The sequence below is a fragment of the Ammospiza nelsoni genome, chromosome 1 (assembly GCF_027579445.1).
Source record: "Ammospiza nelsoni isolate bAmmNel1 chromosome 1, bAmmNel1.pri, whole genome shotgun sequence".
NCBI classification, from domain to species: domain Eukaryota; kingdom Metazoa; phylum Chordata; class Aves; order Passeriformes; family Passerellidae; genus Ammospiza; species Ammospiza nelsoni.
Window position 1 is genome coordinate 9,714,484 of NC_080633.1, and position 18,720 is coordinate 9,733,203.

Sequence of the window (18,720 nt, forward strand, 5' to 3'; positions counted from 1 at the left end):
ATTTCTCAGATATTTTAAATTAAAATGCTGACAATTCTAAATTATTCAAGACTACACCTTTTAATCAAATGCATAATGAAGATTAAGAATATATGTAATCTATATGCTAGGTATGGAGGAATAAGACCTTTAAAACACCTTTTTTTTTTTCCTCAACGTTAGTACATTTAATTCAACAGAAGTCTCATTCTCCTTTTCAAGAGGTATTATTCACAGGAGGTCTGCACATACAACCTGGATTTCACTGTTCTGCAGTGGATGCATGCATAAGACAATGAGATTTAAAAAATGAAAAAAATAAGATAAGCTCTTTTTTTTAACAAATGGATCTAGGACTATAAACATCATTATTCTCTAACTAAATTTGCTTAGTGTTACTACAGGGTGAAGCTAAAGTCATTTGGCTGCCTTTGTTTTGCTTTTGCATACTTGATAAGCTTTCAGGTGTTATAAATTTAACTTTAACTTATTTACTGTATTTGTAGCTTTGGGGATAATTACAGCTTTATTATCATTTATTTTTGAGTTATTGAAACACATTTTCAAGCTTTAGCTTGATTTTAGCCTACTTTTTGTCCAGGAATAAAAGAGCTGCTTACCTACAAGGAATATTTGCATGTATATTTTCTATCCTTCTCAGAAAAAGCAACTATATCTGATATCTGTGTCCCTTCAGAAAAGGGATAAAGGGATATATTGAAAAAATGACTGAGAGTAAGATTTTGAAAGACACAGCATCAAACATAACATTACACATCCACACTCTGGACAATTCGTTTTTATCTAGACTTGAATGTGATAGATCTTGGGAGGAAGAGAAACAAAAAAAAAAAAAAAAAGAAAGAAAAAAGAAGAAAGCAAAATAAATTTCTTTGACTGTCAATGCAGCCTTCATGTGTCCAGTTCAGTTCACTATCTGCCCTCTTGTACCACACTCTCTATATCTGACTATAACTCTGAACCTTGGGACAGGGGGGATTACTTTGCTTGATTTTTAAATGATCTAAAACCCAGGGATGCTGTTTCTTTTTGACAGCATCACAGCCAAATACAGGCTTGAGAATCATTCTCCTAACAAAACCTCAATTTTGATTGTGGCCTGTGAAACCTAAAATTTCAATTATTTTAGCATCGTGTGTGTTTCCTGGTGATGACTCATGTCATTATCATTCCCCTTTCCCCAAAAAAGTCGAGGTCATGAAGAAAGGGAAAGGCAAAGAAACCATGGCTAACTTTAAATGAAAAATGAATTTTCCTTTTTTTTTTTTTAATTTCTTTGATTTCTTTGTTGTATTCCCTCTAAATTCACACATTTGCACAGTCTTATCCTACCAAATTGAATGAGAAGCCATCGTGGTCTTGTACACATATCCAGGTGTTCAGCAGACATAAAAATTGCACAGAACCAAAGATCCTGCCTATGCAATACAGCTTGAGAAAATAGTTTTACTTTTATTCTTTCAGCAACCTCTCATCAATGAAGAAGCAATCTGAATAGTCCAGAAGCTCCTGAAGGAGGCAGATATCTCCTACAAGGCTCACATTGCCAAGGAAGACATGACAGCATAGGTCTAATGACATTTCTCTGAAATAATGATAATATTGCCCTGCTATCCATGCCAGGAAAGCACAGGTATTTTTGGGGATAATACTGCTTTCCAGAGGGTCAGTAAAATTGAAGACCATGTTTAGGTTACTCAGCTGGGGAATGTTTTTCTATACAAAACCACAAAAGACCACTGAGTGGGACTGCATGAGTATGACAGTTTAGAGCCCTTATTTCTAAAAGTTTTGTGAAACAGTGCCGAATAAACAGGACTCCAGCATCCTGGTCTTCACAAACAGGAGATACACAATGAAAGGCTGTGATTCTTTAGGCTGATTTGGAAGAGTATGATGACATCATGGTAGCTTCCCAAAGAATTTAAAGAATTTAAAATTTCCTGGATGACTCCAAGGAAATCAGTGTGTGCTTAGAATAGGATATATCTGTAAAATGTGCACCTGAAGTCACCTGAGATCTACTGGTGTAAAAGCACCCAATTTTTTTTTTCTCAGGTTGTCAGAGTTTTACTGGCCTTGCAGTTCAGACAACTGCAATTCTGGAAGTGATGGTATATCACACTGACCTACCTGCCACAAAAAAAGTGATTTCAACCAGTGCTGGTTTCTAAATTGCATTTCCCACATTTCAGCTGTGCCTGCATGTAATGCTTTACAAGTATATGAGTATATGGCAAGTATAAATCTGGAAGAGGAAAGATTTCTTAAAGGAGTAACCAGAGAGATAAAAAATAACAAACTTCACCTTTGCCATGTTTTGTGCATCTTAACTAACTCCAATACATGCTCATGAGGGCACAGCTGCTCCTTAATATGAATTGGCACAGAAAATTCCTCACTAGCACAGTAGAGCCACAGAGCCCAGTATGGGTTACAAATAAACCATAGCAACAATTGAATTAACCTGAAAGGCCACGCAGAACCACATGTAAATCCATCGTGTGTTTTGCCTTTGTCTAACCCACCCAAAGCCTGACCAGCTTCCAGCAGATGCCAGTGCTCTTAAAGATAACTGCCACAAATGTTTCCTTTCTCACTCCCAGCATTTATAGTTGCCTGGGGCCCAAAGTAGGCAAAAAATGCAGTCCCAAGACAGCTGTAGTTTCTCAGCAAAGCTATACATTAAGGCTGTGTAGTCCACTATTTTATTGCCCTGCAGGACTGAAAATGGAAGATCATTTCTGCTAGAAATAAGAATTCCCAGCAGCCAGTAGGACTCAGTGAGCACTTCCAGCCTGGAGAGAAACAAAATAGCCACTAGTTTATGTCTAAAAATGTTATTCTACCACACTGCAAAGACTAATATTGCTTCTCCCTAAATCTGTGTAACTGCATTCATGGTAACAGAGTTTCTAAAAGCAGTCAGTGAAATGGGAAAAGAAATCCTAAAACTTCTAAAAATCCCCAAATACTTTATTTTTTTTCTCCACAGAAGGCAGACATACACCAGAGGCGATGCAAGGATAAAGGAAGTATTTACCAAAGATGGCCATCAGCGACAAACTTTTTTTAATAATATCATCTATCATGATAGTCAAAATTGCCAGTCATTACCCCCTCCTGATATGAAAACTAAACTCACTGCTTTTCACCCACTCTCTACCGAAAAAAATTAAAATCCCTCATCAGCTCTGCTGGGAAGACCAAATGCAAATTTAGTGCACAAGTGTTAAAAAAGGATCTATAAAGAACAAAGTTGCTACTAAGTCACAGTAGGTTATTAAGAGCCAAATCTTTGGTAATACAGAGAAACCCTATTAAACTATGGGAACAAATAGTATGTATGAGTTTCCTCACATCTCTGAGTACAGACATTTTTTCTATCACACATCACAAAAGTTTCTTCAAGGATTAAAAAATGGTCAATATTTCTATACTTTCACTGTATTGGTGTCATAGGAGATACTGGACAAACTAACAGGGATTTAATATGTGGTACTGATGGTCAGACATACAGAAACCTCATATTTTGGAGAGGACAGCAACAGCAGCAAAAATGCACAATTTTTCTTGGGCTCTGCCATGTCTCTCTGTACAGCTGTGTACAGCTGGATCAGGGCTGTGCCCTGAGAGTGCCTGGACAGAAGAGACCTGCAGCCCTCTCCACTGTCCCTGACCTGTCCCATGGCACCTAAATATCCTAAATATTTAGTTCCACTAAATACCCTGCAGCAGCAGCAAGGGTTTAATGTGTGTGTTCATTCAAATAAAAGGATTTCCCTGGCCATTACTGAGGTTCTGCATTTTCTTTTCCCAAGCCATGCAAACACAGGGGGTCACTTCTCTCCCTTGGACCTCTCCACCAAGCACCAGTTTGTCTGCAAGATGTGCCACAGGAACAGCACAAGAGGACAAGTTCTAAGTAGGCCCATTTCTTAAATGGTCACACTCATATTTGGATTATCTTAAGACCTGCATGAAGCTACAGGCATCTTCTAAAACATTATTAGCTCTTTTATCACAGAATTTTTTTTCTCACGTGGCTCCTTTAGTTTTTGATATTCCTGCTAACAACTTGTGCATCAACAACATTCTGCAGAAAGTGTTGCTTGCTGCAGTTGTATTCTGCTGATAGCTTTTCTTCTATTAGTCTTTTATTTTACATACTTAATGTAACTGAAAATCTTTGTCCTGGTGGCCAAAGACAGAATAAATGTTTCACTCTTTTCTTCAGTTTCTCATTTTATATATTTATTTTATTTTCTATACTACTTCTTGTTACTGTTTTAGAAGAAATAATCTGTCTTTTCAATCTCTCTTCATATGAATTTTCCATGCCCTTAATCATTCTTGTCATTTTTTCCTTGCTCCCTCCATTTCTGCATCCCTTTGGCGATGGAGTGACCAGCACTCACAGAAGGCTCAAGCATTGATTTATCCTTAATTAACTTCTAAAGCCCTCAAAGAAGCAAACAAAATTCTTAGTTAACAATGCCTGCAGAGCAATGGGGTTGACTCAGACCTCCAAAAAGAAGCTGAAATTTGGAAGAGCTTGCTAGGCAACCCTTATGTATGTTTTAGCTTCACACCCAAGTGCTTTCCAGTGAGGTTAACTAGGAGCTGCAGTTCTTTATTTTGTTCTTGGGGGTCACAATACACAGAATTTCCATGCTCAAATTCCCATGTTACTATACATACTGCTATCACACAGTACAGAGGGAGATGTATGAAATAATTTCCCTATATAAGATAAATTTATATGTGTACATTGTTTTGCTTCCAAAAATACATTCAGCCCCATCTCATTTCTCCTATTTGATGTAAATAGCCAGCCACTGGCACCTTGTGCTGTGAGCCACTGCAGCAAAACCTCTTCCAGCAAATCACTCCATTTTGAGGCATTTTTCCTTCCCAGAAAGCCAGAATGAACTCCACTTGGGAAGCTGAAAAATGGTAAAATCCAAGTTTCTTTTGCCCATGCTGTCAGAAAAGCACCAATATAGCAAATTTTACCTTTTCATCTTTCCCTTGTTCTTTTCTAAGCAGTGGGGAAGATCAGTATGTCTCCAACATGGGAATATTCTCCCCAGTGCACTGCTGAAGACGAGGGGGGTGTTGAGAGCAGCAGTACCAGAAAATGGGGGGTGCTGGTCCTTAGGGCTCCAGTGCAGCCCACCTCAAACCAGCACCTCTGCTGCTCTGTGGGACCAAGGAAAAGCCCCCAACCTGCATGGAGGCTCCTTGGCTCCCCAAGCCAGGCAACTCTTGATGGGGGGAAAAACAGTGATTGTCATCAGCCAAGCTAAGCATGTAATCCCAATACCAAAAGTGAGTTTTATCAGGATGATGTTGAGCTGTTCTCACTTTGTAGAGCAAGATCAGCCCTTTCTGAGATCTCTTGAGTGGCTGCCAGAATGTGGTTCTGCAAAACAACAGCCATCCTATATAAAAGGAAAATGCTGGAATCATCAAGAAGCCTGCAACTATGTCAGCTGGACAGGAAAACAGAAAAATAAAAACTGCACTGAAATTCAGCAGGGTTTTATCTGTATGAAAGATTAAAAATTTAAAAAAACTATTGCTCTGGTCAAAATCTGTGCTTGTTCAGAATGCAGCCATCCCAAACAACCATCAATAAAATATCATTTGTTTGTCTTTAGTAAGAAGTACAGAAACTGGTCAACAAAGCTAGAGAAGACCTCATGGATTTTCTCCTTTGGATAAGCCATTTACACTAAATTTGATTTTCTCCCATTCAAAAGCTATTTTCTCTCATCCTCCAAATTAATTTTGTTTCTTTGAGGGATTTAACTTTTAGGAACATCCTTTTACAGTCTCCCTTCTTTAGTCTTGGTTTGGTTGTTTGCTAAGAATACAAGTGATAAAAACTGAAAGCTGCAAACCTGAACTGGAAGGAGAAGAGCTGCAGGAATGCCCCAACTGAATTTAAATAGAGGAGCAACACTGACAGCTTAGAACATATCACAGCAAAAAAACCACAGAACAAAGAAGTCAGGTAAGCTGTCTCAGTCCTTTATCATGCCTTGCTGGTGTGCATTAAATCACTCAGATTGTCTTTTTCTAGTGGTTTAGAGAACTGTAAAAATTTAGATCTCTGTTGTGCATGAAATTACAAGAGAAAGAAAATATCTTGGATAGAAGGCTCCCATCCCTGGAGCCAGAGCTTTTTCTCTGTTGAGAGAAATGAAATTGGGCCTCTTGTCCAGCCAATCCAAATCACATTTTTAATGTCTGACTTGCTGCAGCTCAGCACACAGGCCTTCCATGGATCTCCTTGCCCTCACATGTCACACACACCCACGAGGCTGTTTGGTGTGACACCTCTCACTTGTGCCCTTAAGAAAACTGGAGCAGCACAGCCCTAGGAGAGCTCCAGCCTGCTCTACCCAAACTTGTCTTATAGTTTATATCACAATAGAACAAGCAAAACTATCAGTCCAATCTGAATATTCCTCTTAGCAACATCCCTACGAGGGTCTCCACAGGGCTACAGGCAGAGGAAAGAGGATTTGAGATTTGAGACTTTTTGTCCATCTGTCCCCAGCAAAGCAAATCTGTCCTGTCTCAAAGCAGCCAAGTCTGTGTGGGCTTGCCAGGGAAAAACCTCAGATGGCTGCAGTCAGCCTCAAAGCCTTCCCAAAGGTGAAGCACAAACACACAGTGCAGGAAGAACAGAGATCTTGGAGGTAAGATGTTGGTGGTTTGGGCAGGACACAGCCCTGCTCTGCCCACAGAGCCAAGCACAGCACAGCTTCCCTGCACGCACAGAGGAGAAAGGAAGCAACACAGCATCCCTGTCCCTCTTCCCTTCCCCATCCTGTGAGACTGGTGTGCAGGAGGAACAGATGTGCTAACAAGAAAGCAGTAGGAAGAATGCTTTTATATACCTTACAGACTTCAGAGAATAAACTGCAACCTGTTCCTGCTCACAGGCAACATGGTCCTACAAGAACTGACAAACATCATCTACCACAGTTGCTTATTTACACAAAATTTCTATTCCCTTTCAGAGGCCCTGGTATAAGATTTATCCTGCAAAAAAAAACCCCAAAACTTTCCAGTTAAAAACTTTTAAAAATGTATTTTTTCCTTCCAGTGCAGCACTCTGGAGGAAAATGAAAGGATCAGCAAGCCAGATTGCAGTGTTAGCTGCTGAGCATTCAGAGAACACACAATAGAAGAATGTGTCAAATCTGAAACGTGATAACAGAGATGCTGCAAAAGAAAAAGGAAAATCTTAAAACAGAAAAAAGGGTAGAAGTGTGTAGGAAAGACAGGCCTGATTATCCTCTACATTACATGGGGGGAAAAAAAAGCCATTGAAGACAGTATAGTTATTCCAGAAAGAAATCGGGACACTTGAGATGATGTACAGCCTGGGACTGCAAATCAAATACTCTCCAGCCCATTAGGCAAGGCTGTGGTTATCTTTGGCTTCTTTATAACATACAGGCTCTGGGACACAATCAATTTACCAGGGGGAGACAATCCATTGTACTTATCCAGAACCAGCCCACGCTCAGCTGGCAAACAGCCTGTGGCACCACAGGGATGGGTGAAAGGTGCTCTGAAGCAGGAGCAGAATGCTCAGGAGCTGGATCCTGGGAGCAGGAGCCTGGACCTTGGTGGTCCAGGACAGGAAGTTAGGGTAGATAAAGCAGAAGGAATTCTCACCCTCTAAAACCAGGTGGCTACAGCCAAATTATTAATAAAACTGCCTATTGAGTGAATTTATTAATTTTTCTTTGTTTGTGCTTACTCTGCTAAGAAACTGGGGGAAAGTTGGGTGGCATGACCTGAAACGGTGCCAGGACCATTCAAAATATTTACTGGTTTGATTTACCAGGCAAGATGCAGCCTGCAAGTCCAGAGCACCTCCAGCACATTTTCTAAGAAATGCCTGTTTGGGTAAGGACTCTGGATTTCCCAGTAATTCAAATGAGTCACAAACTTAATTTTGCCTCCTACTATTTTTACTTAGCATTTTCTTACATCCTAGATACACAGAAATTATCCTGTGGGATGCTTGGGGCACGTTTGTCCTTGTTTCACTAAACACCAAGCTCAAGCATCATACTTTTGAAAAATAAAGTTGGCTAAGAGGAGAGGGTCAGCATCACCTTCACTCTGCCACTTTGAATGAGTCCTATGCAGAAAAATGGACAACTACTTGAAAAAGATAGTTTTTTAATGAAAATGTGGACCTGCATGGCATCATCTCATCCAAGCACTCCAGGATTTGCATATATGCTTATTTTCCTTCCACACCTGCAAAAAGCCCTTTCTCTCACCTGCCTACTCTAATGTAAGGAGTATTTCACTCCGAGGTGTTGCTGCACTGCCACTGCTGCAGCAGCCTAGGGGCTGGGCTGTGGAAGTGAAACCTCCTCTGGTAAGAGCAAGTCCATTTGTCCAACACTGAGTAATTCACAGAAGTTATTCATGTAGACAGGAAAAGGCTGGAGGAGAGACATCAGTAAAAGCCCAGCAAGCCCCATTCCTACAGCCTGTGTGGTTCCCCCAGGGCTGCCCCTTGGCCAGGCTGGGTGTGCTGGAGCAGAGGGGCAGAGCAAGGACAGGAGGTGACAGGAGAGCCCTGCTCCTCCAGACACACACCACAGGCTCAAATAAAGACTTCCAGAAGTGCCCTCTGAAATCTCTGCCATCAAGCTCCAGCCCTTAAGATGGGCATTTCTCATTGAGCAGTATTTTTTGAAGTTGATTTTAAATGCTGTGTTACCAAATAAACCCCTATTTATTTGTATCCTGTTTTATTGACCAAGCAAGTTTGATAAATTTCTACTGCTTTATAGATTCATACAGTATTTTGGAATGCCATTTAGAGCACTGCTACCATTTAACTCAATTTTATGACTACCACAGGAAGCAAGGTCAGGGAAACGGCAGAGTCCACTGCACCACAGGAATGGAGGATAGCTCTGAACACTAATCAGATAAAAAATTGACTAAAAGTTAAATCCAGATTTGTACACATCCTGTTTTGCATCATTCTGCTTTGACTTGTCTGACTTCAAGGAAGTGTTTAAACATAAGGCAAACTCTTCTTCTAATCACCTTGAAACACTCCCCCTTCTCCTCTCCCAGAATCGCTGTGTGTGACTACTGTGAATTCTGTGTAGTCACACATATTTTGTACACTGTGAAAACTGTCTCACCTTAAAGTACAGTGGTTTATGTAACTACTCTATGCACAAAGTATCTGCAGGTTCCTGAGAACTTATTCTGAGACAAAATGCCAATCAAAGATAGACAAAATTGTTCATATAATACACAATAAGCAGACTTAAATGGACAAGAACAACTCTTCTAATTCATATACCATGCCATATATGCTTTATCACAAAAAATTACAGCTTGTCCTGTAGCTTTACGTAGTCATGAGATGATATCGTTTTGCTTCTTTAAATAAGGACACAGGAAAAGAAAAGATTAAAAATGCATTATGCCCTTTGTTTTCCCAGTAGAGAACACAAGCAAGCCTTCACAGCATTCTGCCTTAAGGCAAAATTTTCATCTATCCAAAATCCTTACAAAATGTATTCCTTCTGAAATGTTTACTAAATACTCATGTACTGAATAACTTCATCCTCAGTGATATCTTTTGTGCTTAAGTGTAGGAGGGTCCTTGAAAATTAGGTGATATAAAGGTAGAAGGTAATACTTTATAGTACAAATTATCCTCAGTTTACCAGCTTCCCTTGGTAATAAAGGTGATGTTAATTGGAGTATTACTGACAACTTGATAAATAAGAACAGCAAAATTTTCCTTTCCCCCTCCCCCCCATGTCACTTAGCCCACAATTTCTAAGGAGCTGATATACAGTATTACTATAACATTAAGGTCTAATATTATAATAACAATTTTGCTTTTGAAATTCAGTCTGGAGTGTAAAATATTAAGCCATATTAGAGGTAATGAGTTATCTGTATTTAAACACACAAACCATGCATGATGGTTAAATAGAGGGTTTGTTTCCAGCAGATTCTTTCAGTTGGAGTATTTTAAAATATTTGCAGCAAAATATTTATTGTAATTGTTGCAAATAGTGTGTTCTTAACATCTCTAATAAAAAATACCAGCGGGATCAAATCGGTAAGAGCATGGAGAAGTTCTTAGGGGCTTTGAATCCAGCAGGATAATGTAATTAATAAGACTGTATTTGACAAAGGAATATATAATTTATACATAATACAATACATGTAATAATGAAGAATTTAACATATAATTTACAACTATATGCCTGCCAAATCAAGTTAATTGGACAAGTTTTTAAAACAGCTGATGAGGTAATCCATCTGCATGTAACCTTGAATACTTCAGGCAGTTTGAGAAAGAACTTCATTGTAAACTGTTTGGTCTTTTCCTCCTCACTTTTCAAAGGAAGTTCTTTTGAGATGAAGGAAAATTAAAAAGAATGTTATTGACATGAAATATTAAAAGGCAAGCTTGCTGAAGCCAGCTTCAGAGCATTTTAACTTTTGCCTTTTAATTCCATTATGGACAAGGTTTTGCTGAGCATTATCAGTGATGCAGAAGACCATGCTCATAGGAAAGTTCTGCAGTGCAAAGTATAAAATATGTTGATGATTTAACATGCACACCCCCAGCGTTCCCCACACAGGGGTCAAAAGCCAGGGTTCAGCTGGACTGACAAATACATCACCCTGAATCAAACAGAGCATCCCTAAATCGTAGCAGTCACTACCACACACTCATTACATTAATAAATTGCTCACTAATGGGAGCAGTGACAAGTAAGATGTGCACTTAGTGGCCCTGTTTGCTGCCTGCTCCTGATGCCTGAATGCCCGTTTTTCTCTGGGTTATGTTCTAAAGTCTTCAAAGTGCATGAAGAAAATCTGCTCAGTGTTGTGAAATAAATCAAAGAGCGTCTGCTGAAAATTCCTAAAACGCTTCTGCCCTAATCTCCTGGACCAGAGAGTGGGCTTGCAGAATGCTAAACTTGCTTTTCAAAGAAGATCAAAGCAATGCCAGCAACAATTAAAAGCAGGGGTGCAGGTGCGCGCATGCGCGGGGGCTCCGCGGAGGCACCAAGAGCCTCTTTTTAGTCATCCTTGAATGCTAACGCTGACTTATCTAATCATTCCACGTGTGCTTTGAAAGGACAGGAGATGTGTTTGTGAGAGAAACAAAAACTGTCCGCCTTTAGGGATAAAACGTAACATTTTACAAGACACACTATTTCCATTAATTTTGAAAAGCTCCTCAGCTACTGTCTAATTAAACCAGCCTGTAATTTTGTTGTTTAGTGATTCAAAGATAAATGAAGTTTCAATTGTGTATCTATCCTTCCTCCTGTTACTTAGTCTTTCAATAGGCTTTCCCTACCTCAACACTTCGAGGGCCAGCTGCTTGCCTTACCCCAACACCTGAATAACCAGGTTTGGCAGCTTATCAGAAGCACTGCAGCAGTTTAATTTGCCTGCTTCAACTTTTATCCAGTACTGGTTGTCCTGCCCTCTTCACACAGTTACACAAGAAATACTTGTGTTAGTAGCTAAGTGGAAGGAGTGCTCGTGCCTGAGGGAGGGTGATGTTACATGACAAGTGCTACGCCTCCAGAACGGGGGGAGACTTAGCAGCCAACCTGCTGTTTCCCTGATAATATGGTTTGTCTGTTTTCCCCTTCTCAAGATGGCATTTCACTGCACAAACCAGAAAGGGAATGAAAAAACCCCCAAGGACCGCAAATAAACAGCCATGGGAAAAAACTCTTCCAAGTTCACAGGATAAGTAAGGAAGGAATAAAACCCTGAATGAACTCCCCTGGCTAAACTGGGTTAGGATGAAAAATGCTTCTACTAAATGCTGAAAATTTAGGTCAGTCTTGTTTATGTGAAGATATAAACAACTGACATTTTGAGAAGCATGTGAATCGAAGTGATATTTCGGTGTTCTCTCTGAATCACATTGGGCCACCAGGCCCTTTTATACCAACCAATTTCTTCCCCTTCAAATAAAAAAATAAATCTGAATTGTCATGTCAGCTGTAAGCAGCAACACTTTGGAGTACTGTGCTTCAAAGCCTAGTGGCAGCAGCCCTGATATATTTCATATTTTTAAAAAACATTGAGTTAACTGAGTGGCTACTTGGGAAACATATAACAGAACCAAGTAGGTACAGTTTTGAAAGCTGCTTGCCTCTTTCCTACCCCCATATTACAGAGGTTATATTATTCCCCTATAAGTATCCAGAGAAGATGAGGAAAAAGATAGCAGATGCCCTTCTGAGACCTAATTGATGTTATCCAAAACATGCATTACATCAGATATCCATTACACTTAACACAGCTCAACATAAGGTGATTCTGACAATGTGAACAGGGCTCAATCCTATTTCTCTTCAAATCCACGTGAATAGTTTATTATATACAGACCAGGCACAGCAATTCATTTTGATAAAATGCTACTTAGCAGCATCAAAACTGCCTGTGCATTTTGTCAGTAGGAAGTAGGGCTTCCTACTGCTGCCATTGAAACAAATGGCAGAATTCCCATTTACTTCCATGGGTGGAGAGCCAAGCTCTTAGAAACCTTTGTTTTTAAGGAAAAACATTTTTCCTCCCACTCATGAGTACAGTTCTCCTGAAAACCTAGTGGAACTGTTTAAGAAGTCAGGTGGTTAGGACCAGGCCCAGAGGTCAGGAACAAAGAATATTAATACAGTCTTGCTTTTGAAAAACTGAGCAGCAACCTCGAAGCATTGCTGTTGTTTTCAAAACAGAAAATGTCACTCTCAGATTTAAATATGAAGATTTTAAAACACATATAAATCTGTGAAGAAAAATGGAAGCACATATTTCATTTAATGTCTGGATTACAGATTCTTATTAAACAAACCGAGCTCATTATAAAATCAATATCAACCACTACACTCCCAGGAGAAATGGCAAAAAAGGTCACTCCAAGAAATTCAAACAATTTTCCTGCTGGAAGGGCACGATTTTAATTACAGATACTATTAATTAGAGCTGTCAGTAGGAAGATTGTCCTGTTAATTATCAGAAATTCAGTTTCAAGTGTGGTTTTGGAACCTGGAGGGCTTTTCAAAAAAATTAAGAATTCCTGTATTCACAATTAATGGGAGAGAAAGCCTACCTATTGCTTCTGTGCTTTAAATAAGCCAACAGCAAGTCACCTATTAAAATCAAACAAAAATATTTATGGGCACAATCTCACTGGCCAACAAAACTGATAAACTGCTGTTTTGTTCACACTTAATCCCAGAGAACACTCCTTCTTTTTGTCTACAGGAAATGCTCTTGCTCTCACTCTGTCTTGCTTCGGAAGTCATTAAATGCAAAGATGCGATCCAATGATTTTTTTTAAAAGTAAACATGTCTTTAAAAGTGTAAACCAAAACCATTCCTGAAGATACTAATTGTTACAGAAACATTCATATTTATTATTCTGTACTTAATTCTCTCTAGACCCACCCTGTGGAAATATACTTAATGCATTACATCTTTAATATCTAAGAGGTACAGACAGATCCAAACTTTGTGAGGAAATATGAGTTTATTCCCATAATACTCTCAACTGCCAATTTAAATCTATCTCAGCTCCAGAATACAGAAAGGCTAGAATGTCTGATCCTAAGCAGAACAAGAAAGTAAAACAAAACTTGACAAAAAAGTGCCGTTAGCGAGGCCCCATGGGTGCACAATAGACAGAGATACTACAGAGACAAGGTTTACACATTCTCAGATTCTTTTTCCTGGTCACACTCCAAATATTTTGGGTAGCAGACCAGGGCTGTCTGGTTTATGACAATAACACATGCACTACCACACCAATAACACACCAAGAAATAAGTGCCATATGATCTAAAACAAACTTCAGGAAGATACAGTGTCTCTCCACCCAACACTTTTGAAACTGAAAGAGAAAGCTGGAGATTTCTGATTTATTTCTGAGAAGCTGAGCGCAGTCCTCCAGCATTACTGGGTACACATCTGCTATCATTGTTCTCCTAGAACCAGTCCTGGTTTACCTCCCATCTATCAGCATTAGATTTCATTTTATCTGAATAATGGCAGAAGGTGGCAACAGATCGGGTCAAAGGCTCTTTTCATATCAGACCCTGAAGAAGTCGATTACTCAAAAAGAGAGACATCTTCAGATAACCGTGCAATCCATTCCTCATAAATGTTAAAGATTTTTCGTTATTAATAGTGGCAGGGGTGACAGATTATGGATATTAATGTTATTTTTCTGAGAATTTCAATGGCAAGGGCTGGGATTTTTTTTTTTTTTTTTTTTTTAATGCTTCTAATTAGGCACGAATTTACAGCAGCTACCAGAATAGCCAAGATTAATACCCAGTAGTAAAAAGCTGCCACACCGAATCCGCGGGACTATGAATGGAACGGGGGCGGGGGGGAAGCGTCGGAAACAAACCCACCCCCACGACTCCCAAGGCGAGAGGGGCCCCCCCGGGGGTCTGCGGGCAGCGGGGCAGGGCCGGCGGAGGAGAGCTCGCTCTTACCTGGTAAGCAGCGGGCGCATCGGAGCCGGCGTCAGCCCCCAGGGCCGAGAGCTTCTCCTTCAGGCGGTGGTGGGCGCGGTGGCGGAGGCAGTAGGCGACCCCCGACGCCGCCAGGACCCCGGCGATGCAGGCGAGGGAGAGGAGGGTGAGGAGGAGGAATTTCGCGGACTGTGCCTCCTCCCCGCGCTGAGCGAGCGGCGGGACGTTGCTTTTCTGCAGGGAAGGAGAGAGAGGCAGCGCCTGAGTTGCGCGGTCGCGGACCAGCGCGGAGGGGGGATCCCGTCGGGGGGAGCACCCGGCAGCCCTAACTTTCGGCCGGGGAGGGAGGCAAACGGAGGGGCAGGGACAGGGACAGGACGGCTGCCGTGCCCCGCTCCGTGCCCTCCCCTCCGGCGGCTCGCACTCAACTACCGAGAGGCGGAGGCGGACCCGCGGGATGCGCGCAAGCACCGCCGAGCGCCCCGCGGCTCCGCTCGCACCGCACCGAGGGCCAGGGGCTGCGAGGGGCGCAGCAAGGGAAAATCCGGTATTGTTTTTTTCTTAGTGAAAAATAAAACACAGGAAAAAAAAAAAAAAAAAAAACAACCAAAAACAAAACAAGTAGGTGGCGATCCTTCCTTTTGTCTGTTGTAGAGGGAAGCGGTTTTAAAAAAAACCCGATAGTTCCAAACTCCTCCAGATTACTATTATTTTTGCAGCAATAGGAGAGAATCCTTCTAGTGCATTTCACTTGTCTCCATGTGCTAAAAAGTTGTACAATAATTTCCCCTCATTAGCTTCATTATAACCTATATTAGCAACAATTAAAAACGCAACATGAAAATGAAAAGACCAGGCGCGCAAATTGCAGCAAGACTCATTTGGCCTGCATTCCCCCTTTCACAATTACCAGGGAAATGAATTGAAAAGCACGCCCCTGCCTCAGTCCTGGTTGCTACAAGACGAGAACAATTAGCAAACTCCTTTCCACCACCTAATTTCGCGTGGTAACAAAATGGATTTTTCCCCATGAATGCCTAGCCGGCCTATTCATTATCTCCCCTCTATTAGTAATTTTCTGCTCCGTATTCAGCTAGCCAGCTCTTAATTTCCTCCTGTCTTGCAGTGTACACAGTGGCTCTTATGTCAGGCCCGGTCCATTTTTATCTTGTAATCATAAAGGCCACCAAAGCAATTATCGCTGGTCTTGACTGGAAAAGCTTGTCATTAATTAGCCTCCTTGCCTTCAGTGCTGCGGATTAGCCGGGGCTGAGGCTGAGTTAATGGAAATGCAGGTTCAGTCAGACTCCCGGATTTTCCTGCCTGGATGCGCCGCGCGGAGGAGAATCGCGGCTCCGTGCGCCCCGGCGGGGCGGCGGGGGGCGGGCACAGGGCTGGCCGCGGCCACCGGCCATGTGCCGTCCGTCCGTCCGTCCGTCCGTCCGTCCGCGCGGCCACCGCCGCGCCCGCCGCCTCCCCTCCCCTGCACGGCCCCTCCTCCAAATCCCAACAGCCACCAGGAGGAGGGGGCTGCACCCCCACCCCCCCCGCCCCGGCCGCGGGGGGCTCCGGGGCCGCCCCCTCGCCACCGCCCCCGCGGCCCCAGCCGGGCACCTGCCCCGGGGGAGCGCGCCCTGGGCCCGCGGCGGGCGGGGGCACCGGGAGGGGCAGCACCGACGGCAGCCGCCTCGGCCCCGCGGGGGTGAAGGGCTGCTGCGCTCCGCCGTTAGCATCTCCCTGAAAGGCCCCGTCCCCCCGGGGCCAAGGGTCGCGATCTGCATCTCAATAGGCGGCTCCCGCCGACGTGCCGGCGCCCCCTCGCCGAGCGCTGCGCCCCGGGACGTTAATCCTTGTCGCCGCGGTGTTTGCCCCCCTTCAGCCGGGCAGGGACAAGCCCCGCAGCCCCGGAGTCCCCCGCGGGCCGGCCCCGCTCATCGGGCGGCCCCCGGCTGGGCTCCGGGGCACCGACAGGAGGAAAGAGGCTGGCGGGCACCTTCGGGCACTGCTCCTGAGCCTTACGTCTCTGCTATCTCTACCACGGTTTTAAACGATTTCTTTTCTCCGGGTGCCGTGTGACAGAGCCGCACCAAGCACACAGGGAAAGGGCTATGCGAGAGATACGATGACAATGATGCTGACAAAGTGCTGTCAAAAGCTCCGAGTAAACATGCAGAAGAGAAAGGGCGGCAGGCTCTTTCTCCCACTGGAGTTAGAGCTATTTTAGATGTTGCTTCCAACTTCGCCAGACAGTTTTCCCCGCAAATCCAGGGCTGCCGTCCTCGGAGCTAGCTGCCCTTGACAAAAGAATTGCTCGAAGACCCCCCCCCCCCCTACATATTCTCAGCGTACAGCTGCACTCGGGAGCCTGAAGCACAGGGAAGAATTAGAAACCTTCCGTGGGGCGTTCGGCGTTGTTTACACCTTGCCAAGAGTCTGCCCTGGGAGAGTCTGTGCAGCCCTGTCCCTTGTGACAGGCTTCCAGCCAGCGAGGGCTTGCAAAGCCCCTGCACGTCCAGGGGGAGCGGCGCCCACGCCTGGCCCGACCCCCGTGCCCCGGGAGGGGATGGAGGCCCCGCGGCGGGAGGGCAGGGCCAAGGGCAGGGGGCACGGCCGCTCCCCGCTGCCCGCCGGTGCCCGCCGAAGGGGAAGGGAGAGGGGAAAGGGAGAGGGGCTCTGCCGGGAGCCGCCGGCCCTTCTCCCATCCCTTTCCTCCCTCCCGCCTCACGGGGAGCAGCTCCAGAGCCACTGCCGTCGGGGCCCGGACGACTCCGCTCTCCCCTCCCTGCCTGCGGGGTCTGGTGCTCCGGGCCACCTCGGCCAGCCCCCATGCCGCCCCCGGGAGGGACCAGCGGCTGATCCCCCTGTCCCAGCGGCTGATTCCCCCGCGCCGTCCCGCAGGAAGCGCCGGGTGCGCCGGGGCAAAGCCCCATCGCCCGGCTCCGGCTCCAGCCCCGGGCCGCGCATCGGCGGCGTCCCTGGACCCCGAACCGCAGAGGGTAGCCCGGTCCCCAAGCACGCCCCATCAGGACACAGCCCCCACTGTCCCCAAGGCAGCTGGAGGAACCCGCTGCCCTTTCATCCTGCTCGGTGACCAAACATCACATTATGAAACGGGTAAAAATTAATCCGACGTGTTAGTTACCAGCTCCTTCCCTCCTCCCACCTCTCCCCCCAGCCGCCCCGCTGCCTCTAACCAAGAGCACAGATTTCCCCACCTCGCCTAACCCCCTGATTCTTCCCTGCAAGAAGGCCCCAGCCTGAAACGGAGCCCAGGGTTAATTAGAGGCGTCCTGTCAGCCTTGACTTGAAATTGAAAGAAAAGTGTTTAAATATTTATGAATTTGACATTTACAGTCGGATGTCTTTTAAAGCAGAACACCTCTCCCTGTGCTGGTTGGGGCTGCCGTGGTGCGTGTGCCTGGGGTGGAAGGGGAACAATAGCTATTGCATAACAAGAAAAACAAATTACTTCCCCACCCAAGGCTTAACAAATAAATAGACCACATAAATTACACGCAATTAAATATTAAACTCAGCTACATGTAAGTATGCATTTTTAAAACTTCACATAAGAGATTATATTGACATTCCTCTGAATGATTTTCTCCTTCGAAAAGTGTGGAGTATCAATGAAGTTCCAATGAAGGAAAAACAACTAATTCCTAAATGAATGGCTTAGAAAGTGAATCTGAATGAAGAGGCTTTGGAGGTGTTCATCCAGCCTTGCTTTGAAACAGCCCGACCTAGCTTAAATGCTAGAAAGCAAAGAACAACAGCACACCTAAACACACAGCGTTTACTTGAAGTACACTGATTCTGTGAGGGTCTGTGGGGTTTTTAAGAGGAAAGAAAATTCTTAGTGTCTGATCTCATGTAGGCTTTCCCGGTCCCTCGACAGAACACATTTTATATACACCCAAAAGTGAGTCATTAACTAGAGCAGCCATAACACTGGAGTCACAAATCACTGTTCTAATCAAAGCGCAGCGTCCCGTCCGCGGTGTCATCCCATGATGCAGCAGAACAGTCGACATTTCAAACGAATTCCAGGCAAATGTCAGTAAATATTTAATGTACGCTTTCATGTAAATAAGTTCTCACACCTATGCTGGAAGTGTTGGAGAAAGTCTTTGTAAGAGCAGAGAGGAGCTCCCCATGCAGTGATGTGGAAACTCACCATCCAGAT

At 43.9% G+C, this 18,720-nt stretch overlaps 1 protein-coding gene across 2 annotated transcripts in view; it reads right to left on the reverse strand.

Moving 5' to 3' along the window:
• The window catches only part of PTPRN2 (protein tyrosine phosphatase receptor type N2), a 634,307-nt gene that overhangs the window by 91,564 nt on the left and 524,023 nt on the right, over nucleotides 1-18,720 (reverse strand). Inside the window, exon 13 of one of the 2 annotated variants that reach the window (XM_059465851.1) lies at nucleotides 14,556-14,768. The exons of the other annotated variant lie outside the window; for it this stretch is intronic. Within the exon in view, the coding sequence (XP_059321834.1) occupies nucleotides 14,556-14,768 (213 nt within the window). The remainder of the gene's footprint in view (nucleotides 1-14,555; nucleotides 14,769-18,720) is intronic. 2 annotated transcript variants of the gene reach the window in all.